This window comes from Perissodus microlepis, chromosome 8, assembly GCF_051167445.1.
Source record: "Perissodus microlepis isolate ML-2025 ecotype Zambia chromosome 8, ASM5116744v1, whole genome shotgun sequence".
NCBI classification, from domain to species: Eukaryota; Metazoa; Chordata; class Actinopteri; order Cichliformes; family Cichlidae; genus Perissodus; species Perissodus microlepis.
The window spans coordinates 16,677,067-16,704,432 of record NC_140468.1 but is presented as its reverse complement, the minus strand read 5'-3'; the positions used below and the strand labels follow the sequence as shown (position 1 = coordinate 16,704,432).

General features: G+C 37.8%; 1 protein-coding gene and 1 long non-coding RNA gene across 2 annotated transcripts; both read right to left on the bottom strand.

Moving 5' to 3' along the window:
- Positions 1-1,185: 1,185 nt before the first annotated feature.
- On the bottom strand, positions 1,186-6,967 carry LOC146381709 (uncharacterized). Its single transcript, XR_014801149.1, has 2 exons — positions 2,065-6,967; positions 1,186-1,968 (listed from the first exon to the last, which is right to left on the bottom strand). It is a non-coding gene; the product is annotated as an uncharacterized LOC146381709 (long non-coding RNA).
- A 272-nt stretch (positions 6,968-7,239) lies between these two features.
- Positions 7,240-22,035, bottom strand: LOC146381708 (integrin alpha-M-like). Its single transcript, XM_084937843.1, has 17 exons — positions 21,180-22,035; positions 13,986-14,088; positions 13,706-13,809; positions 13,190-13,260; positions 12,844-12,958; positions 12,463-12,590; positions 12,221-12,366; positions 11,661-11,811; positions 10,004-10,154; positions 9,495-9,568; positions 9,205-9,325; positions 8,890-9,029; positions 8,649-8,795; positions 8,346-8,558; positions 8,118-8,251; positions 7,492-7,634; positions 7,240-7,389 (listed from the first exon to the last, which is right to left on the bottom strand). The coding sequence occupies exons 1-17, from the start codon at positions 21,211-21,213 to the stop codon at positions 7,343-7,345; spliced, it is 2,022 nt and encodes a 673-aa protein (XP_084793969.1). The 5' UTR covers positions 21,214-22,035; the 3' UTR covers positions 7,240-7,342.
- Positions 22,036-27,366: the final 5,331 nt, after the last annotated feature.

Below are 27,366 nucleotides of genomic sequence, written 5' to 3'. Positions count from 1 at the left end.
GTAAATCTTCCGTCTAAGAAGAAATCTGAGGCTGCTGTTCTGAGAATGAGCTACCAAAGCTTTTTCTGAATAAATCAATAAAGATCCATTTATGGAAAGCTGTGATGAAGGCAGTTTTGTCTTTAATTATATTCAACAATATAACATATTTGACCACTTTTAAGTGATTTTTCTAACTTTAATACACTAAAGTTAAGGTTATATACCTAATTTCTAGTAAGTGGTCCAGCCCCTCCTATATTTTTATGTATGTGGCCCTCAGTGAAAAAAGTTTGGACACCCCTGGTTTACAGCATCCTGCCATGAAGTTACATTTGTCCCTACTCATTGGGGACCCTCATGTTAACTTTTATCTAGTGGAAAAAAGTTCATCCTCCAGTTTCACTGTGTTTATGTTATGCTAACATAGCTATGTAGCTAGCCACCACGTAGCACATCATTAGATACCAGCTAGCCCAACTTCAATAACCCTACAAACGTCACTGCTGTTTAGTTTTCTGTCTTCATTTATGTCGGGAATGATAGCAGAGCTGTACGTCTTAATTTTTGCCGGATTTTTGGCTTCACAACCCTTCTTCATGGTTTGTGCACGTTGAAGCTCATTTTACTCTTCATGGTGTTTCAACCGACGACATGAAATACCATCTTGTGGTGGCCTCGCTAGAGCCGCTGTCCACCCCCTGGGAATTACACTGCTCTCAAGGTGCTGCTGTGTTTTTACCATCAGCATGACTGCGCTGTGCTGCCTTTGCAGTTTTAAGGCCCAGGGGAACGAGCCTGCCAGCACTCTGTAGCGGCCGCGACCACTGGCGATAAGGAAAGGCTGCTCTTTATAGAGGACTCACGATGTTTTCTGGTTAACTCCAGCTCCGAGAAGAGCCTTGGGAACTCTTGTGTTGTCTTTGCATACCTCCACAATGGTTTATTATTTAATCGTAAATTTTTTTGGGGGAGATTTCCCGTGTACCACTACAGGGAGCCTAAGTATCACCAGCAGTACTCGTACCACAGTTTGAGAACCACTGTTATAAAGCATTAATTTCTAATATGATGCTAGTCTTCTGTAAACTAATTATAAAATAATATATCTGCTCTGTATGTCTGCTGTTATTTTTCTAATTAATATGATAGAATGATAAGACTTCATATGAAATGTAATTCTACCCACATCCTCCATATAATAAATACAGAAGAATAATATAATTTATTTTTATACATGTTACATATTTCATAATTCATTTCTTAACAAAGCCATTCACATTGTAAATGTTTTCACAATTACAGCAGTTCTTTAGTAGCTTTTTAACTAATTGTAGACAAGCAGTTTGATTCTTAATAGTAATAATAGTTACTTTAAATATACACCTTAAAGCTCATACGTGAGACGAGTGTCCAGAAAATCACCCAGGTAATCGCAAATCACAGAATATCATGCAAGAAGTCTTACAATGAAGCAAAATTACTGAATGTATTGTATCGTAGGATGGTAATTCCTGACCTTTTCTACAGTGGTCCCTCAACATACAGTGTCTGCTCCTTATGCCTTGTCATCAGGTACCAGCGTGAGATTTAATCCGTTTGTACACAATTGTGCTGTCCTTCTCTCACAGTATGATTTGAAAAGTTTTAGGGTCCTGAAAAAGAAATTTTTGTGTCTATTGCAAAAATGAAATTTACTTTCACGTTGTAAGGTTCACTTTGTGCCCCTTTGTCAGGACCGTGAACAACAGATGGGAACCTCTGCTAGAGGTGATAGTGAATGAATGAGTGAGGAAGTGATGTTAGGTTGTTTTTTTGTTTATTCAGTCTGTTCTAATATGAATCTAGCAGGTTCATTTCTAAAACAGGAGGATGCATATACATCTACAAATATTTGTTTGCTGTAGGTGCACCTTCATCAGTTCCTGGACCTGGGCCATCTTCTTCTTGATTGAGGGTCCATTTATAATGACTGTTGAAAAATCCAGCCTAGCAGTGAAAAAAAAATGAAATAACAGTACAATAACTGTAATAACTTTTTGAAGTTGTGAAATCCACCAAAAAACAGTAAGAAGAGTGTTTCACCTTATACAGCCCAGCCGTGAGTACAACCAAAAAAGCCAACCCTCCCAGGGATCCTATGACAATTGGTTTGATGAAATCTGGCTTAGGATACACCTCCACCACTGTCTCAATCTGATAGATGAAGTGATAGAAAGTCAAAATAACCCACGCTTGTGCATTTCAAACAGGAGAAAATGTGCAATCACCTTGTAAACAGGAGGATTGTAGTTGGACCCTGTTGAAAAGTAGAAGTACTGGTTATCGTCATACTCCACACTGGCTGTACTGGTCAAACTCCTCTCAGCCCCTCCTGTGTATTTATTGTCCCTATGATTACTGTCACATTGTTGTCATTCTCTCCCTATGTGAGTGTGTGTGTGCTCTATTCATTCAGTTTTGTAACCACTAAGTTATTGGCTTCTGTTTAGGCTCAGTTTTTGATATTTTTGTGTTTTCTTCCCCAAACTCAAGTAATAAAGCTGTTCTGAGCTCACTCCTGTCACTGTGTTTGCAATTTAGGTCCGACCTCTACCTGTCACACATTGACACATGACAGAGTCAGTACCAATGAGACCGCAATGTGAATCGATATGGAACTGAATCGATAAGTGACACTGATAATGGAATCAGAATCACTAAATTCTTTTTAATTCCAACACTATTTGGTAAATTCCTATAAGAGACTAAGAGATGATCTCTAATATTATAAATGTTATTCTGGAGTAAGTAAGAAGCAAAGTTGATAAATTTATTTGTGTAAAGATTTACTTGGTCTCGTTTTGGAAGGATGAAGTTGTTCATCCTTTGATTTATTGATGGGAGAAAGAAAAATAAAAAAGCAGACTGATCACTGTTAAACAGTTGGGAGATGTAGGATTGTCTGGCAAATTTTATATCATTGCTGTAACAGTGAAGTGTGTTTTTATAGATCTCATTTAATTTGTAGTTTATTGTTGCTATATTTTGTTATCTTTTCACTGTTTCTCCAAGGTGCTATACTACATGTATTTACAGTTCTCAAAGGAACAATATGATAGATGTGTTGACAAATGGTACCACAGAAATTGTTATTTCATCACATAATAAAAGTACTGGTAATTTACAGTTTGAAAATTCACTAATAAAGTGATAATAAATAATAATGTATGGCACTGACATAATGCTTTTTGATATTTTGGTTGGTATTTGTTTTGACAGATGAACTTATTTTTTTAAATATACAAAATATATAAGAGACAGTAATATTTAGAAGATTTGTAACTGTGATATCAAGTCATTGAGAACTCTGCAAACATTCTCAGCAGGTAGACGGGTTGCCTTCACACCACCCGCATTCAAAAATCAAACAAGCATCAATCACTCATTAATTAATACCTGATGACCAAGAGGAACAATGACTGGTTGCTAATGAGCAGTAGCCAGTTTGTGTGTTTTACCAAGTAGTGGTACTTTATACCAGGAACAACATTTTTGTTAATATTCTTCATTCACTTCTGGAAAACATCTTAGTCCCCTGCACAGCCAAGAAACTGATCTTAGACAGAAGCACTTTTAATAAGGTGAAGGTTTGTGTATTTTGAATTTGTTCTTTTTTCAAGAGTTCAAATTTGCTGCTACTGTTGAAGCAGGTGAGAACTGCATAAGTTCGCATCAGTGGCAAAAGTAGAGTAGAGAAAGTAAAGGTAAAAGTAGAAAACTGTATAGTTCTTGGTACAGCTTGTATGCAGGAAGATACCACTGCACAAGGCTGTGCAGAACAATAATAGTCACCCCCTATTGCTGTTGTCTTTTTTTCTAAGAAGTGGATGAATTAGGACGTTGTGATTAAGAGTGATGGGAAGAACGGTGTTACAAGTAACGGCGTTACTTTTTTCAGTAACGAGTAATCTAACTAATTACTATTCCTATCGTTCCCACGCCGTTACCGTTACTAACAAGAAAATGCGGTGCGACCGCGTTACATTTTTTCAACAAACAGACGGTTGAAGCTGTGTTCAGCTTACCGCATCTTAGATCAGTTGCATGGAAGTAGCTGTAAGCAATCTGCTTAAAGCTACAGCTTTAAGCAGCTGTGCGCGCTCCCGCCGATGGCAATCACTTTCTGGCCGACAATCACTTTTTGGCACAACACCTGGAGCTAAGGGGGCAAAACATTCGCATGAGTGCTGCTGTTTGACTGAGGAAGAATAAAGTAGTCGTGGTAAGCCAATCACATAACCACTTAAAAACAAAGCAACAAGGTGATATACACCAGTTTTTAAATTGTGTTGATAGGCCACGTAAACCAGAGTCATGATAAACAATGTATACGCGGCGTTTTTTCCTGGATAGTTTTGTCACGTTTACTGTCTAAGGACAGCGCTAGCAAGCACTCTCTGCTTATGAGCAAAAAACCCAAAACAAAACAAAAAACAGAGGATGTTTTAGGAGTGACGGCGAGAGAGAGAGAAAGACAACAGGAAGAGAGAGAGCGAGTTTTGAGATGTGAGAGATTTGTGACGTTTAGCGTGTTTGGAGTGTGTAGTTAATGTGTTGTCTTGTGTAGTTAGTGTGTAGAGTTGTGGATAGTTTTGTGTTGTGTGTCAGAACAATGAGGTGACTGCTGTCTCCAGGTAGAAACAGGAGTGATACACCTGCTGTCAGACCTGCAGGTATCAGGCTGTGATGTTCTCCTTTATAGTGGACAGAAAGTATTTTTTTGGAGTGGCACAAATAATTTGTGTGGCATCTTATTGAATGCAGAACAGCTGATTGTTCTGTAAATAGTTTGAAATGGTTATTGAAAAAAGAGTGTAAAAGGTAAATGGATGCAAATAACTTTGTTGTTTGCAAAACTTGTGCATAGGATTTTAAAATTGACAATTTATATTTGAATTAAATTTATGAAATATGATTCATTAAACATGTTTATTGGTTGAAATAGTAAAAAATATAACTTCTACTCTACTCGGATTTTATGTTTTTTTTCTGATTTTAGATCAATTGTGTTAACACGTATGTCAAAATGAAAACATAGCTGTAAATTCAGACACGCGAGGTTGTGCTGAAAAGGATGATCCCAAACAAGGCAAAGTAAATAGTTTTTAAAGGTGAAATGTGGAGGGAAAATCAAAAGTAGTTAAAAATGGCCAATTATACCCTGGACCCCAGAGGGTTAAACTTTTTTTTTTTTTTAAGTAACACAATAGTTACTTTTCAAGTAATTAATTACTTTTAGAATCTTGTAACTCAGTTACTTTTTTGAAGTAGTAACTAGTAACTATAACTAATTACTTTTTCAAAGTAACTTACCCTACACTGGTGATTAATAAGTAAAATACTATTTTGTCTGTAACACATCACATAGTCATTACTCAAAGCGTTTGGACACAGTCCTCTTTGGTGACATCTGGTGGCCAAAATATGAAGAGCAGCTTGAAACTACAAATTAAAATGAACTTCTTTATGATAATTTCCCACTCTACAGAGTTCAGTTGGTTATTTAAGCTTCTGTTTAATATCATGTGACATTTCTGTCTGATATCAGGACATGGAACATGGACAAAATAATGTTATGTCTATTTAATCTATAAATAATTTTGATGAATAAACCTTCCTTGTTTAAACATGCACTATGATGTGGTCTCACTTTGCTTGTGACTTCTTGACATTTGTAGACATTATAGAAAAAAAACATTATATATACACATGATGTATAACATACAGCACAGTCATATAATACGTTGGGAGTCTGCTTGTGCTGTGAGGTCCTTGAACCCGCATGGTTTTGTAATTAACCAGTGGACAAGTACATTTGTTTATATTATATTATAACTTATATGTAGAGTATATTTCATATTTATGTTTTTGACTCATTTACTTCCAGTACTTCAACAGAAGTCTCTCAAAGCAGCATTAGTCAGATGCATGCCTTTAATAAAATGGATTCAGTAAAGGTAAGGGCAAACCTAAAGGTTTGTCATAATTTCATAAAGACTAGCCTCAGTTGGTCAGTTAACCCTTTAAGACCTACCATAGAACCAAGTCCGCCAGAGCTTATATTATATTTTTACATGTTTTAGTGCCATTTTTGGGAGCATTTCAAGTTGATATACATCAATACAACCATTACAGCCTAAATTTTAATAATATGCATGCATTAAGTGCATAGTAATTACATAAATTGCAAAAAAGTGCAATAAACTACAAAAAAAATTGAAAATCGTTTTTGTTTTTTAACATATATTTCTAGTTAGAGAAATTTAAGAGGTTATCCCTCAAAACTGTAAATACAAAAAAGTTGCACAAAATAGTTTCCCACCACAGGAAATTGATTTTGAGTGTCTTCATAGTTTTATTTTTGAAATACACCAATTTCTATACACTGCAGGAAAAACGAAAATAAATATTATAGTGCAAATTTGCAAAAAAGCAGCATATGCATCAAAATAAACTATTTCCAGCAGTGCAATATGAGTCCTAAGCATCCCAGAAACGACACAGAAAGTCATAAAGTCAAACATAACTTTTAAAAACACCAGCATAAGCTAATGAGGCCTTGATGGTAAAAAACTACATTTCCGCGAAAATGACGTCACTTCCGGTTTTTGGCAGGTCATGGCAGACATGCGATAGTTCGCGCTGATGGACATAGGAAGTGTTATGAACAGCTGATCGGATGGCAAAGCGTGTTTCTGGAATATTATGTTTTTGTTGCTGCAAGTGCTTTTTATGCAGTTTTTGCAAAGCTATATGTGGAAGGAAACTGTGACCTAGGGCAAGCTGATGGCATAAGATGTAAGTACAACTCCTCCGGTTTCATATGCAAAAAAAATTATTGCGCTAGCTCACGTGGTTGCAGTGGTACCGGGATTTAAAAATAGTTACACAAAACTGAGCGTGCCCGCTCTGACCGGTTTTAAGGGGTTAATAGGGTTTTTAAAAGGTTACTTACAGGATGAATGGTTGTTGTTTGGGCCTGCGGGGCAAGACTCGGTCTGAGATTTGTGTTTGAGGGCAAACCATTAAACATGAATTTGAGCTCATTGGAAAGTTCACTGAGAGCATCTTCAGGGCAAGCCTGCAAGAAGAGGTTTAGATTCAATGTTGGAGGAGTCTTAAAAATAAAATTAATTTAAAAAAATCATTTGTTTAATGACTCAAAACTCTGTTGGTTTTAGGACTTTTTTCTAAGATTGTTATTAGATCTTACCTCAGTGAGGAATTTTATAGTTATACATTGTTGTCTTCCTAAGTCAACAGTAACTGATCCAGATTGCTCTCGTTGTTTCCCACTGATGTAAGCTCGGTTGTTTGGAGGCTAGCGAGTGGCATCCAGTGTTAAAGTGTAATTAATCACTGCTCGAGCTTGAATAGAGAAACAGAATTTGATTAAAATATTGCAAATGTAAATACATTAAAAATAAAATGATGGGCAGTGGTTTATAACAAGTGGGAAGGATAATGAACCTTCATTGACTGTAGACACTCTGCTCATAGTAAAGCAGACTGTAGCTGTGTTCTCCAATGGTTTTGAACATTCTACATTCTGTGTAGGGATTTTCTTTGGGCTAAACGATACCTCAGCCTTTACTGTTACTATGGGTCTTGATCTGGAAAGTAAGAAAAGACATGTGAATAGCAGATAGCTGTGCATGCCCGAGCCTTGTTTAGCCAGATGTTCCTTCCTGCAGCTTTAATGCTGCTTTTCAAAACAAAAACAAACAGGGTAAACATGCAGTCTAGCGTGATGATGCAACAAGGAACAGAGGGAGACTCAGGCAATATAAAGACACCAGATAACAAGGGAACTAGGGAACAAGGAAACAAAACACAAATCATACCCCAAACCCCCAAATTCTTACCAGAAATAATGTAAATTAGAGTTAATGTTTTATGTGATAATTAATCATAAATAATTAAATATTTTTATACAATATAAATATGATATTATAAAAATCTGTGCCATTCTTATAATAATGAACTTTAAAATGTACCTAAATATTTGATCATTAATGCATACTGTAAATATGTATATCAACAAATACTGCAGAATTACAATAGACAAAAGTACAATTACACTTTCTTGGACTTACCTCAGTAAGACAACTGTGCCCTTTGAACCCACCACTAAGTCAGGCAGTTCATCCCCACTTTGGTCAAAAGACGACTGACTGATTGACAAACCAAAGAACTTCAGTCCTGACTCGACCTCAGAGCCAGTAATTCTCTGTGTGAATGAACATATTTTAATTAATAAAGCTGCAGATTGTATAGTGATAAATAAGTTTAGTCATCTTTGTGAGTTCTTTGATGTTGTGTACCTGTGAGTAAGTAGGACTGATTCTTCCTTCTCCTTCACTGTGGAATATGTAGATGCTGCCTTCACCATTATTCTCCAAAGGTGCTCCAACTGCCAAATCCCTGAATCCATCTGAGTTTAGATCAGGCAGCACAGCAAGAGAAGAGCCGAACCTTCCTTTGACAGCTGCATGTCCTCTTAGTACTAAAGGATCATCAAAATTACACTCCACAAACTGAAAGGAGGAGAGTGAATATTATATGAACATTAAGAAAGTTGACAAATAAACCAATTAATTTAACTGCAGTAAATAAAACTGATTTACCAAACCAGTTAGTCTGCAAACATAAACTCTTCCCTCTCTATCAGGCTCCATGTACATTGGGGCTGATATGAAGATTAGATCAGTGATGTCATCGTTATTTATGTCCATGGTACACACCTCTGCCCCGAAATATTCACCAGTCTGATACTGTGTAAGGAAGATATTATTATTTTGTATCTGAGATAATAATTTCTATGGAAATTATAATTTAATTCATATCTGTCTTGCTACAAATGCATACCTGTGATGCCAAGGGCTCAATCTTTTGGTTTTTCAAGTTTTCTCTGTTAACAGCAAACACAACTCCTCTGTGTTTATATCTTGGAGCACCAACAACTGTCAGAGAGCCATGCCAGGATTTAGCAATCGCCATGGAGTAACCTAGAATTTTGGTTTTCAAAAGGAGAAGACAGATTAAGATTCCTGATTAATCCTTTTAAATTATGTCTATTATGCAAACTCTTCAGTGTGTTTGTGTCAAAGAATTACAGCAGAGCTGTTTATATACATGATCACATGTGTATGAGTTAGATTGTTAAAGCTGCAATATTCTTACCAAGATAACTGTCAGGCTCCAAAGACACATCCTCATATGTTTTCACCTTCTGGCCTCCTGTTGTGTATTGCACGTAGCCTCCCCTCCACTGGTTTGCACCAACAATAGACATCTGAATTCCCTACAGTGCAGACAAATAAACATTTTATATACAGTATATTTTACCTTTAAAATCTGGACTGTGTTTAACCTGTATTTGCCATTAGAACTTAGAAACTGCCACAAAGGCACATGTGAATCTCTCTTTCTATGACTAGACTGTCTGGTGAGTTTCAGGTAGTTTTAATTACCTCAGGCACAATAACTGCACTGAATCCCTCTTGAGACATTTCCATTTCCAGTGACTCTCCACTGCTTTGAGATCCTGTAACAGAAAAATAAATGAGAAGGTAAAAGAGAGACACGATGAGTCAAATTCAATTTGAAGGTTCATTTTTTTATGTTTCAAGTAATTATTTAAAATGATTTTTTTACAGTTTATTTTAAAACTGCTGAGCATTTATTGCTCATTTCACAAAATGTAAAGTTTAATTTTACATGTGACTTTACTGAATACAGTACAATAAAGTTAATACAATGTACTAATTTTAGTTGCTTCTTATTGTAGCATTTTACACAATAAATGAAAGTTAACTGCTTCAATTCCAGAAGGACACAGATCCATGTAATGAATGTGAAAAAAATCCCTTGTGAAAAAGTGAGCGGCTGAAAGTAGCATTTATTACAGCGCAATTATTTTAATTTTTGAAACATTTAGAGGAATTTTTACAAAGTTGTAACAATAAATTTATGTTTGTACCTTCGATTGAGAAAGTTTTGTCCTGCAGATTCTGTCTAATTACTTCAAGTGCATTGAAGTTCCTCACTTGAAAGACGTGTTTGTTTGAGGGAGACGATGCAATGGTGTTCAGTTCTCTTTTGGCATCAGGGTTAGCAAATGCACCCCCCACCTACGATTGTTGACAAACATGTTTGAGTCTTCATACTATGCAAAATTATTTGCTCACTTTATTAAAATACATTAGTTAAACTTCACTTGATTTATAATAAAATTTACAAACAGGTTTTAAACTCTCTAACACTGAATAGAACCTAAATCCATGATAACATTTATGTCATGCTATAAAATAGTTTTTACACATATTTTTTTCCTCTACTAGCTGTATTTGTATTATACACATATCTCATGTTCCCATTAATAATTCAGCTTTTTCATTTATTTACCATGCTTCATTTTCAAGGTTACATGGTCAGTGAGATTAGCTTTTATCTAAACAAATAAATTGATCTAAATAAATGCACTATAGAGACATTTTATGGTGTATATACAAATGTGTGGCCAGTATATAATAACAATTCTTAATCTTTGATTTCAGGTGTTTTCAGTCACATTACTACAGGCATAAAAAAAATCACTTAGCCATGCAGTCTGAATTTACAAATATTTGTGAATGCATCATTCTAAAGATCTCACTGAATTTAAGTGTGGTACTGCTAAACGATATCACTGCTGCAGTAAGTCAGTTTGTAAAATTTCATGGCTGCTGTATGTTCTATGATTGACTATAAGTGGTATTATTCTAAAGTCGAAACATTTAGAGCACAAAAACTGTGCAACAGGAGTTTCATCGCCTGGTTTTCTCTGGCCAAGCAGCTTTCGGAGCTGTAATGAGTGGGTGGCTCAGGAGTTTTCTTCCTATTTTTTATTTTTCATTTTTATTTATCAGATGCCAGACAAATGCCAGACAGTCATAAAGCACATAGGTACATACAGCAATATCCTGGGATGTCATGTAACCAGACTTTGGTTAATGGTGGCTGAGATGATTTCCATGACAACAAAATTCTTTTTGGGCAATAAGAGAAGCAAAGGCGATAAGGTTATTTTGGATGGCTGTGGTACGAAGGTTATTTAATGGTTTGCCAAAAGTAGCAACATGGAGTCGGAGTTAGATTTATACCTAATATCTGAAATTATTTTGAAGAATTGATGCCAAAGTTCAGACAGCCTGGGACATGCCCAAAACATATGAGTAAGATTGCAAAAGTGTCTGTGAGCATCTATTACAGTTAGCCATCCAAAGTGGCCTCTTATTCGTGACCAAAATCCAGCAACAACTGGGTTGGAAGGTAGGCTTAATAAGGGTGACTATAAGGCATTGCATGTTAAAGCGCGTAACGACGAGGAGCAGGAGGCTGCTTCGCTCTGGCATCAATTGGTTTGAGGGGACGTGCACCACAATAATATTTTATGCATGCTGGATGCCCAATAATAACCAATTAGATTAGGCAGTCCTAATCCTCCAGCTGATCTATCACTATAGAGAAACGAACAACTAGCCTGGAATTTTCTCCCTATAGTGCAGCTTCATTTGACTGTAGTGTGACAACTGAACAAAACCCATTATTAGTATAAAATGCAACATTCTGCAGGTTTAAATAATGGCAATACTTACCCCAATAGCAAATCGAACAATGTTTTTACTCTCTGCTAGCTGTGCTGCACCTCCCAGATCATAACGATCATGAGATTCTCTATTTGTAATTACTATCAAGACCTTCTTCACATTTGGTCTGGAACCTCTTTGTGGTGTGAAAACATTGTTCCTGTCAAATTAAAAAAAATAATAATTTTAAAACATTGTTTTACAGTTGATCTTGTAAATTATACACAATCAGGTAAACCACATTATTATTATTTCTGCATGTCATTCTCTTTGGCAATTTTTTAAACTTTTGCACAAATCAACGTTATACAAGTTTGTTTGTTTGTTTGTTTTTTTGTTTTTTCAAATTAAACTCAGCAAATATTTGAATTTAGCCTTAGTTGGGGCCATATCATCTTCTCAGTAGAAGATGACACTCTGAAGCACAAGTTTGTGTACAGTGTGTCTTTTAAAAGGCTTCCCTCAGTCATACAGTCCACACAGTACTTAATGTGATCAGATTTATGGAAAAAAATCAACTGGACAATAATGTATTTGCACTTCTTCACTATTATAACTGCATTATTTACACAACATGTCTGATGGCCTCGGCTGTGTAAGTAGCTCCTCCCTGTTGACTGATGTCATTGATGTCAGTCTCCACTGATCCAGATGAGGAAAATTTCTTGAAGTAAAAGTGAACCACAGGTGAAGTAGAGAACTGGGAAACAGAAAACTGAAAAAGAGAGAAAAAATACTTAATAGAAATAAAAATGTAGCTATTTTATGTCTTTGCTATGATTTTACTGACAGAGGGACAACAGCTGCTCACCTGTGTGTCACTTGAGAGAAATGATTCGATTAGATCTTTCACAAATTTCTTCATTGTTTGAAAATCAGTATTATATACACTGCCTGAACCATCCAACAGAAAGGCAATGTCTGCTTGTGTTCTACACTCTGTCAAAGAGATGGATTCAAAATTATATTTTTTTAAACTCATATCATGCAAGCAAAAGGATTTTGTACCTTGGTAAAGGGTCAGTGAATACCACACATTTAAACATAGTCCCTTTAAAGTGTCCCCTTAGAACATTTTAGAGGGCATCACTAACTGTAATCAGGTACCAGGAGTAATGGTGTCTGTGTGCGTGTGCGTGTGTGTAAGAGAGAGAGAGACAGAGACAGAGAGGCAAAGACCATTTACTGTTACCTTGAATAGAAGAAGGTATGGGTGGTCCAAGCCTATTATAACGGTCCAACTGAAAGCACACACCGTTGTACATGGTGATAGTTCTGCAGTCCTTTGGAATGGTTGGACCACACACCTGAGAGGAGACAAAGCCAAGATGCCATAATACAGCAGGTTGAGTATTTTTGTCACTTAAACAATTATTAATTCTATATAAAATCAAACAAGAAATTCCGACACAAATCTTTAAAATCTGCTGACTTTTAGTCTTTTTAAAGAAGAGAGAGAGAGGCAGAGAGATATACAGATATAGGGATAGATATAGAGAGATACAATCACTGGTAATGTCTGCAGTTAAGTAACTCACCACAGTGTTTTGTGCTGTCGGATCACTTTTCATTGTCAAACCAAGCGACATGTTGACTGCAAACTCTGGTGCTGTATTGAAAGCATTACAAATGTGTTAAAACACTCCTAAAATACACTTTGTGTGAGGAAGAAAACAATATTCAAATTGAGAACTACAAAGTGCCACAATTCATGATAACTATAAGAAGTGGTATCGTCTAGACTGGAAACTGTGATAAACAATAGTTTTCATCTGGTATATTTTCAAAATGAAGGAATGCAAAACAAAACTCAGTTTTACTTTTATTCGTCACCATTTTCAAAATGTAAGAAATTTTTTCTTGTTTTTATCATCAGCTGGAAAGTTTATTTCATTTTTAAGGCTGAACGTTACATACTAAGATATCTAATATGGAAATCTACTGTAACTGTGATTTGATTTAAACAAATGTATGCGACAGGATCTATGGACATCTATTTTTATGGCAAAATACTATCCGAGTTTTAGCACATTTAGAAATGAATGGTTACCTACCTTGAAATTGTAAATCTTGGCAGTTTGGGGGAGAAGTGGTGCACCTGTATATTTTCCCTCTCCCATTTTGTGAATACTGTTCCAGTGGAGCACTGACGAGCAAACTAACAAAATAAATCCAGTCAATCATGTAAGTCTAGAAAGCAAACTCTAATTAAATAAACTCCATATGTCCATATAGCATAACAGAGATGGTAAATAAATAAAAAATAAATAGCAGTAATGTTAAACATGCAGCTGTAAACCCACTTTCAACATAACAATGCATGTCCGGACTTACTCTGATTGTCTCTGCACCACCTGGTAGCCAAAACCAGCAGCAGAGTTACTCAGGGTCTTCCAAGCCACAGGATCAATATTGAAACCAAGTGCAGCATTTAACACTGAGGAATAATGAATACAAATCTTTAAAATCACTGTAAAAAAAGATAACATTATTATTATAGCACTACTAATCATAATGACATTTCGGAAACTGTTTACGCTGTGGTAGTCTAATTTCATTCTACCTCTCGAGTACCAGAGTGTTTCTTTCATTACCACTAGAGTGCACTAGAGTAAGACAATTTAAAGGTAGTAACTTTTCACTTATAAAACTTTAATGTGGAGCCCATTTTGTTTGTTTGCTTTCCCTTTTTTTTTTTGCCTGTTCCGTTCGGTACTTTAGCTATCAGAATTATTGTCTGAAGGTCAATGGATTTATTTTTCCAAGTGGGTCAGTATGGCTTTGCCATATTGGTCCACTTGATTGATCTTTATTATTAACATTATTATTTATTTATTTATTTATTTTATTTTAAGTTATTATAGACTGGACAGAGATGAATGGAGGCTAAGAAAGGGAAAAAGAAAGAATGGGAGGGAAAGAAAAACAGAGGGGAAGAGGGACACTGAGAGAAGACACAAAAAAAATCAGCTGGATCACCTGTTGGAATAAAAAAGAAAAAAGAAAACAAGCAAAAAGAGAACAACACAGTAGGGAGACCACAGCAACAACCTAGATGAGTAGTGTAACAATAAATAGTAAATACTGGATGGTATTGAGGAGCACGCAAGACTGACAGTGCGCAGTATGCTTTGAGGCCAGAGCCAAGGAAGTGTAGTTTGTGTCTTTGAACACCTGTGTGGACAACTGTGTGCATGAACACACTTGTTTTCAAAAGGTCTCTCCATGTAATGATCCGCTAGAAGGTGTGGGGAGCCATAGCCCCGTCCCCCAGGGCATGAAGCAGACATGGAGGAGATCCAGCCCCCAGACATCCAGAGGTCTTCCAGAGTGTGAAAGGACCCAAGTCCCCAAGGCCCTGCCAGAGCCCCAGCGCGGAGGCGGAGCACCCCTGGAACCTCAAACCCTACCAGCACTGACTGCACAGAGAATAGAAATCAAGTATTCTTCAGAAAGTTTTTCCAATGTCTGTTGCTGAAGTTGTCATAAATGTGCGGCACTGTAGGTTGCTTTGCTTTCACCATTCTGTCCAATTCATCCCAAACCAGCTCGATGGGGTTTAAGTCTGGAGATTGTAATGGCCACTCCATGTTTTCAAACTTACCATCTTGTTCTTTCTTCCTAAGGTAGTTCTGGCACAGCTTGGACTTATGTTTTGGGTCATTATCCTGCTGTAGGATGAACCCCTGAACAACTAGGCACATACCAGAGGGTATTGTAAGCAGAATGCTGTGGTAGCCATTTTGGTTCAGGGTGCCTCTCAGTCTGTACAAGTCACTGACCCTGAATCCAGCAAAACAGCCCCAGATCATCACTCTTTCTCCTCCATGTTTGATAGTTGATGCCACAGACTGTGGAAACATCCTTTCACCTACTTGAAGGCATACAAAAATCCTGCGTGACGAACCAAAGATTTCAAATTTCAATTTATCAGTTCATAATACCTTCTTCCAGTGTTTAGTAATCCAAGGGTGGTGTTTCATTGCCCAGACAAGCGTCTTTGTCTTATTGTGGCATCGTAGCAATGGCTTTCTTGCTGCAACTTGTCCTGTCTAACCTGCAGCTTAAAGTCTTCTCTTCACAGTTGAAACTGGGACTTGCTTACTACGCCCACTACTAAGCTGTGCTTAAAGCTGTTGTCCTGTGAGCCACCTATCACACAAGCTGTTAATTCTCAGAAACTTCTCCTCTGATTCAGTTGTGGCTTTGGGTCTGCCAGACCTCTTCCTGTCAGAGTTTTCCCCAGTTTCTGAGTGCCTTTTGTTTGATAAAGCTATGTGATAGTACCATATTACATAATAACACTTTATAATAATGCCACACTGTAAAGAGTTAGTAATGTATTAATAAGTGCTAAATTCATCATTTATAAAGCTTTAATCCTGCTTAGTATGTAATTTATAAATACAGATTTGTTTGTTAAATGTTTGCTCTTGATTGATAATCTTATATTCAGTATAAAGATAACTTTAGATCTTTATAAAGTCTAGACAAGTGAATAACCAAGTATTTAGATATGGATTTACATATATGATTGAATATGAGCTCATTGTTTGCAAGTGAATTCATTGACGTTATAATATTTATTTTATACTGTCATTCATGGTTAATTCAGGCAGTTACCACTTGTACTTAACCCTCCTGTTATGTTAGTTAGCACAGCAATGATGTTCCTGGGTCAATTTGACTTGAGGCATGCCAAGTTATCCAAAAATGTAAGCAATCAAAAAATTCCAATGGACATGTTTATATCTCATTAGTAAATCCAATACTAACTATTTCAATAATAACATAACATAATTTCCCTAGGGATTAATAAAGTATTCTGATTCTGATTCAATCGATATTTATTGCAAAGATGTTCTGCTTCCCCAATAGCTTTATAATTTCAAGAATGATTCAGTTATTAGTTGTATTTAGTTGGCTAAGACCAGCTTTAATTGACAGACTTGATGCCTGCCACACAAGTCATGCTATGACATGATATAACACAGCTTCCTAAAAAAAAGTTAATATGATATCAAACTATGCTATTTTTTGCATGTCAAAATGTTCTGTAACTACATTGAAATGCAAATGTTCTTTTTCTTCTCGACACAACCTCAATTGTGTTGTTGTGGCTTTTAAAGAATATACCATTTTTATTTATTTTTACACAGTTGTGAATGTACATTATATCACAACATTAAGAAAAACATAATTAAAAAGATTATTGCACTTTCTGTATTTAGAAGGCAGTCTGCAGTTTTTATTGCATAAAGTACCAATCAGTCCCATGGCTGGCTATATGCTGGAGCAAGAGGGGGCAACGCCCCCTTAAACAAATTTCCTACCCCTTAAATCAAACTTAATAAATAACAAAATAAGAAATAAAATAGATTACCCACAAACATATGAATATGGACAAGATTTACTACAGTAGCTGAAAAATCCACTAGAAAAGGCACAAATGAGATGGTTTCACATAGGGCTGCACGATTAATCGTTAGAAAATCGCGATCTCAATTCATACTTATGTGCGATCTCATTTCCAAATGACAACGATTTAAAAAACAAAAAAAAATGACGATTGTACCGCATTTTGATCCGGGACATAATCTGCATGAAAACAAGCGCTCACGCTTCCTGCTCAACAAATGACAAGGGCGGAGCCTTATACCACGTGATACAGAAGCCATCTGGCAGGGAAAAAACAACGGAGAGCACGTGAAACTGCCCGAGGGGAGAAAACACAATGAGCACAGAGGAAACATTTCCTGATGGCGGTGAGAATGACAACCCCACTGTAAAATTACTTCCAAGAAAAGGTTCTCATTCCTCCGTGTGGAAGTTTTTTGCCTTCAAAGAAGACGATGAGAGTCAAAAAAAATATCATTTGCAAGCTGTGTTTTGCCATAGTAGCAGCACCGCAAGGTAACACTACAAATCTGTATAACCACCTCAAACGTCACCATAAAGTGCAATATGACGAAGCTGTAAAGGCCAAGAAAGTGACAGGAGAAAATCCGTCCCCGTCAACCACCCAAACATTAATAACGGGAACGTTATACAGCGCTTCCCCATACCCGTCGACCTCCTGCAGGCACAAAGAAATTACGGAGGCCATCACTTATCACCTGACCAAAGATATGGCTCCCATCAACACTGTGCAAAACGAGGGATTTAGGAGAATGATCAACATCCTAGACAAACGCTACACAGTGCCGTCCCACAACTATTTTAAAAATGTTGCACTACCTGCTCTATACACGCAGTGTTGAGCAACGGCGGAGACGGAATTTCAAGCAGTACAACGTTTTGCGGCAACGACAAAATGTGAGACATTTATTGTTTTTATGTTTATTTATTGTTTTTATGTTCAGTCTCAACTGTTACGAAGTTGATGTGCAGTTAATAAGTGCAAGAAATATTTATATTGGAAAAGAAAATCGTGAGAGAATCGTGATCTCAATTCTAAGCAAACAAATTGTTATTCTCATTTTATGCAAAATCGTGCAGCCCTAGTTTCACATCTCGTCCACTCCTTCCCTCTGTGCTCTGTTGGTGCGCAAACTCGCACAACCCTCAGCAGAGAACCCCTACTCACCCTCCTCCCAGCTAAACATCCAATCACTGTTAGTATGCAAATGACCCGGTGTCAGGTTTCTCAGCAGGTAGGGCAGAGCAAAATGAAGCAGCAAACCTCTGTCGTAAAAATCACTTATTATCTCGTGAGATAATTAACAACTAAAAAATACAAACATATTTATACAGTCAACGATTCCATTGTTGTTTTCACAGTTTCAGTCTGGTAGAGAAGTGTATCTTTCTGTGAGCCTGTCTGCTGCACAGAGTTGACTGAAGGGCCTGTGTCTGTGTCCGCGACACAAAGCCCTGCCCCAGTTTTCAACTCTGCACTCAACAGTTTTCTTATTTCACATACTGATGTAATCACAGTGATTTTAGTAAAGCTTCTTCACATTTCACCCCAGCTTCCAGCCGCTCACAAAGGGAGGGAGTGAAAAAGAAAGTGAGATACATTATTTTTTCCAAGCATTTAAAAAATTCTGTGCTGCTCCTGCCTGTACCAATACCAGTAGCAATGACGCTGTTGCTGGTACATCAGAGACAACAGCTAGCATGTCTGCTCCTGTGGCATCAACAGGCGCTGCTTCTCCTGTACCTCTGCCAACAATTGCTGTCCCAAAGCAACTTGCTCAGCTACCCAGTGACTTAAATTGCAACACACCACAATACTGAGTAGTTATCTCAAATGTGTATTTGGTTGTACAACATTAAGATCAATCAATCCTGCTTGGTACCACACACAACCATGGCTGGAGTACTCTGTTGTGCAGGACGCGTGCTTCTGTTTCCCCTGTTAGAAATATGGCAGCACTGTTAATGAGAAGGATGTAGTTTTTACCATAACTGGTTGTAACAAATGGAAAACAGCACCTGGTCGAGACAAGGGGCTACAGAGGCATGTGTCCAGCCACAACCATGTGCATGCTTCAGCTATCTGGACTGAGCATAAAAACAGAGAGGCCACAGGGGTGACTGTGGGTTCAATGTTGGTTGGTAAAACACAATGTGAAAAAAACATTGCTATGTCAAGAGTATTGGTAGTGCTATAATATTTCTCTGTGTAAAGGAGTTGGGGCTTCGCAGGACTCCTGAATGGTAAATGGCCTGCATTTGTATAGCACTTTACTCAGTCCCTAAGGACCCCAAAGCGCTTTACACTACATTCAGTCATTCACACACTGGCAATGGCAAGCTACGTTGTAGCCACAGCTGCCCTGGGGCGCACTGACAGAGGCGAGGCTGCCGGACACTGGCGCCACCGGGCCCTCTGACCACCACCAGTAGGCAAACTTAGTATCTTGCCCAAGGATATTTGGCATGCAGCCAGGAGGCAACCTGGGATCGAACCACCGATCTTCTGATTAGTGGCTGACCTGCTCTGCCACCTGAGCTACAGCCACCCAACCTTGAGACACGATGCAGCGGGTAATGATGATGACATTGCTTCAGGTATTTTTCTAAAACTGATGGAATATACCTTAGAGAAAGATGAGAAGCTTTTGCCTCAAAAGTAATTTGGCCTGTTATGCCAAATTAAGAGGCATCAATTCTTTGAGATTGGAAAGTTCCTACTGTGGGTGCACGGTGTCTTAAAACCAGCAAATGCTATTCTATAGTGTCAGTGAATTGATCTGTGCAGTGCTTCTGAGGTTGTTAGTGCAGCACTTGACTCCTTAAAAAACATCTGTGAGGATGACTGCTGGGGGGTGTCATCTCCTGCTGAGGATGAGTCACATCCAACAAAGAGAAGGAAAACAATGAACAAACAAAGTGTTGTGCTCTCAACTTTGGACCATACAGACTCTGGTGACCCTATGATTCTCCCCATCAGTCTCTGAAAAGATCCCTGCTCAACATCCTTGACAGGGACTTTCAAGAATGGAAACTAGATTTTCACATAAGAATATTGAAAATTGTTTGTAACAGTCCTGCTAATTGGTGTGTCTTCAGCATCGTATGAGAGTTCCTTCTCCACTTTGTCATAGGTCTTAACCCCTATCGTCACACCATGTTACATAAAAGAAAGAGAAATTTGGTGATCTTGGCCCAATAGAAGTTCATAATGAATAACTTGGATATGGATGAAAGTTTTTGGAAAGGGAAACAGGAGACTGTTATTGTAGAGTGGATTGAAGAGAAAGGAGAGTGTTTAGTTGCAAACACAGAGTTCTGTTTGTTGTAATAAAAAAAAAAGACAAAAAAAGTTAATATGTTCTGTTCTAAATCCGTTGTGCTCTACAAATTAGTTTGAGTGTTGTAGGAAGAGACATGGTGAATTGTTTGTGTGTGTGTGTTTTATTACTATGCAAACTCTTTTTAGTTTTGTAAATATTGGCTATATTGAGAGGTCTCATTTTATTCTTACTTAATCTTGCCAATTAATTTGAGAATTAGGCCATCCAATTAAGATAAATTTTATGTTGTTGGTTTTAAAGATCCTGATGGATATTTGGTGTTCTTTATTTTTTTTATTCTATTTTCCTACCCTTTTAGTTTTGTTAATATTGGAAATAGTGAGAAGTGTTATTGTTGGGTTCGAATATATTTGATACAGGCCATCCAATTAAGGTAAATGTCATGTTTTTAGCTTTTATAATCTGATGAGAAATATTTTATTTTTTGCTGTTTTATTTTTCAGTTTTCCCCCTGAGGGATAGCCACCTTAACGTGGTCAGGGGGTGCCTGACCACGTTGCATGCCTCAGTGACCCTAAGAACTAGACCAGGAGAAGCTTAGCCTTTAGGTGGGACAGCCAATCCAATTACATGACAAAAACAGTTATCCACAGCACCCCACCCCTTTCCCTCCTCCATTGCCACAATATGCACATTGCTACATTTCTGTCTGCCCCCTCATATATGCCTGTCTAGAACCGGCCCAGGTCAGTCCATTTTTCATAGGTTGCTGTAATTCATAAATAGAAAATGAAAAACAAAATCAGAAGGTACAAAGTTGTCTTACCTGACAATAACGTAGCACTGAATATCAAGTCCATGGTGGTGTTCCCGACGAAAGATAAAGTGTGATTTCTTTTCTTTTTTTAAAGAGCACTACTAGTACTGGAAGTTTTGAGTCAGATTACAAATTCATGTAGACGATATCAGAAAAACTGTAAGGCTGAATTTATTTTCTATCAATTAAATTAATTTTTATGGGTTGGAAATGCTTCCCACAGCATTTTGTGTTAGCAGTACTTGTAAATTGATCTGTAAATTCAGAAAGTAACTGCTTTTCTGCAAATCTTTTATATGTTTCTACCAGTCCTTCAAATAGAAATAACAGCCTGTTTATTTTCCCCTGTTTGCTTTTCTCCGCGTCTCCCTAACACACTGTTAAATTGTTCCTCTTGTATCATTTAAAGCAATTGTGTCCCGTCAACTCTCCCTTAAAGACACAGTACAGCCACGTCGCAACGGATTTCGGTCCTGAACCAAAGTAATGGAGAGAATTTTGCTTTAAAAGTGTAGCAAATGCGTACGATATGATCCACAAGCGTAAACTAAGATGTACAAATGTGTACAATGATTTGAGGACTCACAAGCTTTAATCCACACCCAAATACGAAGCAACCTGGCCACACGTAAAACTATTTTACAAAATTAAATACTGACCATTAACGCACAGCTTACTTTATTAGGTTCAGCCCCACGAATCCGATTATTTTACCTTACGAAAACCTGTGCGTACAAATGTCGAAAAACACGTAACATCTCTCTCGCTCACCAACAACCCATTAAATACGTGTGGACGAATCGTCTGGAACGCGAAGATCGAGGTCGTATTTCAGATGCATTGTCCCAGTGTAAAAATGACTGCAAAGGATGATCCACAGTGACGGCCCCACCCATTTGCAGCTGTGCACTAAACATTTATAGGCCACTGCTAAGTGTAATTGGTAACTCCGAGCTTTCTGATAAAGGGGTTGCGAGTTGTTCAATTTATTTAGAAAAAGGAGTTTACATGTTTTGGCAAAAAAACCAAAAAACAAAACAAAACAAAACAAAAAACAGATGTCCCAGTTTTACACTGGGACTTGAATGCATCTTACATTTGTGGATCTCTGCGAGGGGGGCTGCCTGAAACTTGTGTTATGAAGTGCAAACAACAACAAATAATACTCTAGGTTTAAAAAAATGTAAATCGTTCTTCAACCGCAAGTGACTCCTTAGTCCGTGTGTACTTTTTTCATTCTAATCTCCTAAATGGTAGTGGCACACTGTAACTATTAAATCACTACTAAACTGAATCTCCTTTCTCAAATATGCTGTGAATACATGATGTTGACAGGAAAGATGTGTTATTAACATTAAAACACATGTATCAGTAAAAGATTTTACAGGAATAGGACACGCAGAAGTTGTACAAAGTGAAAAACAGGCAGTGATTACAAACAGAAAGACAATTAAACATTCTAGGACACTGAAAAGCAACGTGCCAAGGAACAAAGGGAAGCGCCCGAGTATATTCACTGAATTACCATCAATTATATAACTTCAACCTTACTAAGAGGAAGACTTTTTTTTTTACCTTACTTTTTCTATCTCATACAAAAACATGCTGTGCAGGTAGAATATTGTAAGTGTTTGTGGTAATTCAAAAGCTGGCTAAATTACCTGAACTACTTACATATTTTATAAAGCCACTGAGGCAACAGTTTCTGAATGTTGGTTTCTTAATTGTAGCTGGAGTGTGGCTGGTAAAGATGAAAATGCATACAGAATATAAACTACAGAATTTGGTTTCACTTTGTTAGTAATAAACAGCTGCAAAAGAAATAGACAAAACGCACAAACATGCATCAAAACAGTCACGGTCGTGGCTGTTTACAGTCTTAATTGCGCTCACTGTCATCTTCATAATCATAATGATCAGTAGGTGACAAGTGGAGGTCCTGAGGTAGGCGTGACTGTCTCAGGTGATGTAACCATGAATGGCAGGAACAGTGTCTGGCACATGTTGGTGAAACATTGGGATGTGGGATAATTTCTTTTCCAGCTGTTTGACATGCAGGATGGGAAAAGCTGTCAAACTAGGCTCTTTTGTGTCATTTATGGCATGCTGCTGATGGAGGTACAGGATGTACTTGTCTCAGCTGCTCCAGTCTTCAGACCCAGTCCACTGTCTTTTAAGACTTCTTGAAATGTGTTCTTCTTCAACATTGAGGGGAACAAGAAGAAATGGTGTTAGGTCAGGTTATCACATGGTTTATAAAATAACTGGCAGGCAGTAACCTTGAAGTTAGAAAGTGGATGGCATGTGTTTAGAGAGTGAATGCTGTGTGGTTACTATAGCTGGGTTACTAAAAGCAGAAGGAGACAGATCAGATCAGGGATCTGAATGCTACAGGAACACTGTCATTTGTCGTGATCACTGAATGCTGCTCTATTCTTTTGTTGAAGTTGGCTACAGTTGGACAGTCTCGGCTGTCTCAGTCCTAGTGTTCTGCAACTACAACCAACCCGACGAGGCCTGGATTTGGCTGCGGCATCCTTATCCATCCTTCTCAGCAGCACACATGTGGGTACCATATAACGGCTCAATCACACTTTTTCCTGAGCTTTGCTTCCTCACAAGACCAAAGGTGACATCCTGTGTCACACAGTGTAATCATCATCCACCTAGAGAAGAAGCACTTACAGTACTCCTGGTTTTATTTTCTGTGCCTGCAAAAAGACTGAGGTCAACAAAGTTCAGAAAAAAAAAACCAAGATACACAAGGTCCAACATTCAACATTCAGTCTTCATAAATTAAAGAGGGACGAGGTTGGTCCAGTTATACTAGATATCACTATACATCACATCACTGTGTATGAATAATAACAAAGAAACTTTGAAGATGCAGCGCATGTGGTCCCATCATTAAACTATAAACAAACATAACCAAACTTCTTTGTTGGAAGAGCTAATGTGCGACCTCTGCAAATTGACTTACCTCTGCAAGCGTGAGTCTGTTCCTTCTGCACGGGGTGCTGCAAAAACCCTAAACAAAAATCTGACTCTCCAGGCACAGACAAACGACAAAGTCCAAAAGGCCCATGGAAAATGTTATCTGTGTGGAGGCTGGATGCTGCTGGATGTCGCACATTGTGTTGTTCCCGCTCGCCCATGTGGACACACAGTTTAAATTAAGCACTGGAGCTAGAAGAACTATAGCTAATAAGAATATTTATTGAGAACATGTGGATGAAAATGATCATTTTAGGTAACTAGTATCTTAATTGTATGTTAGCCATGACAGAGGCAAATATTGCTGTGCGCCATAAACCTGATGGAATGCACTCTGCCCCCCTTCTTTAAGTCTACAGGCCTGACTGGAGGGCAAGAATTGGTTGCCAGGAGAACGCGCGCATTGCAGAGAGCGGCAGAAGTGTCATCTCCAAATAAAGAGATGCTCAGAAAGCTGCAGAAGAAGAAATATGAGCCAAAGTGCTGGATCTCAGCCAAATAAGGAGAACTGTGGCTTTCTTCCAACTTTTGACCAATCACCTTTGTGTCCTGTTTATCACACATAATAAAAAGTGTTTAGTGTCTGGGCACGGCAGCCTTTTGTCTCTGAGTCAGACAGAGGGTTCTAACCATTTTGACAATAAATTGTGAAAACTTATAATTGGAGCATAGTTGTCTTCTCTCGTAAAAAACCCTACATAAGCACCACAAATACAGTGAAGCATGTAATAATATAATATCATGGCCACTGATCAATGGTATCAGTGGTTGTTGATCAGTAGTCATGACAATTTGCTTATTAATGATCAAGAAACTGACTGCACAGCCCATTGTTTGTCAGTGGTGCTAGTTTCAGATATTGTGCAAGGTACTGTGTATAAGTTTGGGGAAACCTGATGTCACTTGGATGAGTGATGAAACCTTTCTCCCACTGTAAAAGCTACGACCAGAGGAACAGAATCAACTTTTTGGGATTTCCTTAATGGGATGATTGAGCTTGCATCAAGACAAATATCTACAAATGCTTTTCAAAGCTGTTATATCAGGACTCGCTGTATTACACAACAGAACCACATTGACATTATTGAGTGCTTATTGGCACTCGCTGACTTATAATAATCACTCCAGAAATGCTATCAATTTACATCATCTTACCTGTAAACACTGCCGTATCCACCGGAAGTCAGCGACAGTTGATTCTGGAGTCTTCCCATCCTCCTGTTAGTGATCCTCCATCTGAATGGATGATAACAACCTTCTGAAAGTGTATCAATAAACACTTTAGAGGCAGTGACAGCCTCTGATTTACTGACCTGAGTTTGTCTCTTGGGCCAGTGGTCATCTATGTGTGCTGCAGTAGCCGAAGGAGGCAGCTCCTTCTTCGCCTCCTCTCACCTCACCTGTGCCTTTCTAATTTCCTTTTAAAGGGGCTTCTTAGATCAGCTGTTGAAGCGTTTTAGCTAGCTAGTCACCACCAGCTCTACCTGCTTTGCAACACAGTTGCTAGTGTCCTCCGTGTCCCCAATACAGTTTGTTGGACCAATCAGCCCTGATGTTAGGTTGGACCTTGTGGTGGAGTGCTCAGTTGTGACTGGTTCTTACGAGTACGGTAATTTGGTCGTGTTCTTCCCACGAAAAAACTATAAATGAAAGCGGTTGTATTTTGACAGATGAATAAGATATTACTTCTGCAAATGGTGTTAGAGGAGTTGTTAAAGGCAAAATGTAGAAATCATAGGAGTTACAATACTGACAGCACTGTCTGTTTTATAACTTCCAAAGATCCAGTAATTAATTTTTGTCCTTTGTGGAGGACATCACTCTGAGACCTCTATGCCAAGCACAATTTATGCAATGTATATGAGTACTACTTTACTGCCAAGATGACATCCTGGGCTTTATGATGGCATACTTATGATGCCATATTTCTTGGGATTTGGGCTAAAAGAACACACAGATTTTCTTTTCAAAATGTTAAGTGATTGCAGCTTCTGCATTTTGTGGCCACAAGGGAGATTGTGTGATAAGATCATGTGATTCTGTTCCCAAAAAATGAATTGTTTCTTTCATTGGAGAGTCTTAAATTTAATTTAGTTAGATTTCAGGAAGAAATCTTATCATTTATTTAGTGTCCTTTGTAGGGGACAACAGGACTTACCAACTCACATTTTCAAACTGTGTCCATACTTCAGGAAGTAGAGGGCAGGGTGAGTTTTTGTATACATTATATAGACGCTGAAACTCACAGTGCACCAGGCAAACTTTATAAGTATCATCAAGTATCAAAAGCATCACTGACATTTGTCCACTCATCTGCAAGAAACATACAGAAATGCATTCATATGCTATGATCATTACAGTATGACATATTTCTGATTTTCTGTCATTCAGCTCCACACTCTGTCTCCCTGGAAGGATTTCACCACCTGCCTGCCCTCTTGCCTCCGGTTTCACGGGAACCTTGGAACTCAGGCCAGCCCATCGTCAGTATACTCAGCTTGCTGACCAGACCTTCACCTACCCCCTCTAGGTATCAGTAAAATCACTCCTCTGTTTTACCTCGCCAAGTTAAGTCACCAAGCCACGAGTCCCTTGTTGAGTTTTCCCCTTTATTTATACTTTAAGTTCTCTGCTGTCTCCGTGTTTGGTTCTGCACCGGAGTCCGCAATCATGTACAGGCCTCTGGACCTCTTTGACACAAATAGAGTGTAATAAATAAAGTCCACTGTGAGAAGTCATTTATTGAAATCATGTTTTAGTGTTCAGGTGTCTTTCTTTCATCTATTTTAATATTCATGAAAGAAAAAGAAATTTGAGCAGAAATCCACACAAAAATGTGAAGAATCCTACATTATCCCTCAGAATCTGCTCATTAAAAAAAAAGAAAGGAAAAATTAGCACAATTTAAAGAAGCAAATTTTTACCTTGATAAAACCTTGCATTTTTGTGCCACCATAACTTAAGTGGTCAATATATCTACACTAGTTAGTCTTTAACACAGCTTAAATCTGTTAAACCTGAATTAAAAAGAAAAAAATTCAGACCCAGTCAAATTTACTTTGAAGGTTATTTCAAAGTTTATAGACAATATTTTGCATGGCTTCATTAAATATGCTTGAGTTAATGTACCAAAAACATCAGCTGATTTTATGGTAGGTAGGAGGCACACTGACCTTCATGCATTTACCAAACTGCAAACCAT

Excerpts from the sequence above, each read along its gene's own strand:
- LOC146381708 (XM_084937843.1), bottom strand. The coding sequence starts at position 21,213 with ATGGACTTGATATTCAGTGCTACGTTATTGTCAG. Across the intron at positions 13,261-13,705 it reads CCAAGATTTACAATTTCAAG|CACCAGAGTTTGCAGTCAAC; the intron begins GTAGGTAACCAT and ends CTTTCAATACAG. Across the intron at positions 11,812-12,220 it reads GAGGCCATCAGACATGTTGT|GAACAATGTTTTCACACCAC; the intron begins GTAAATAATGCA and ends TTAATTTGACAG.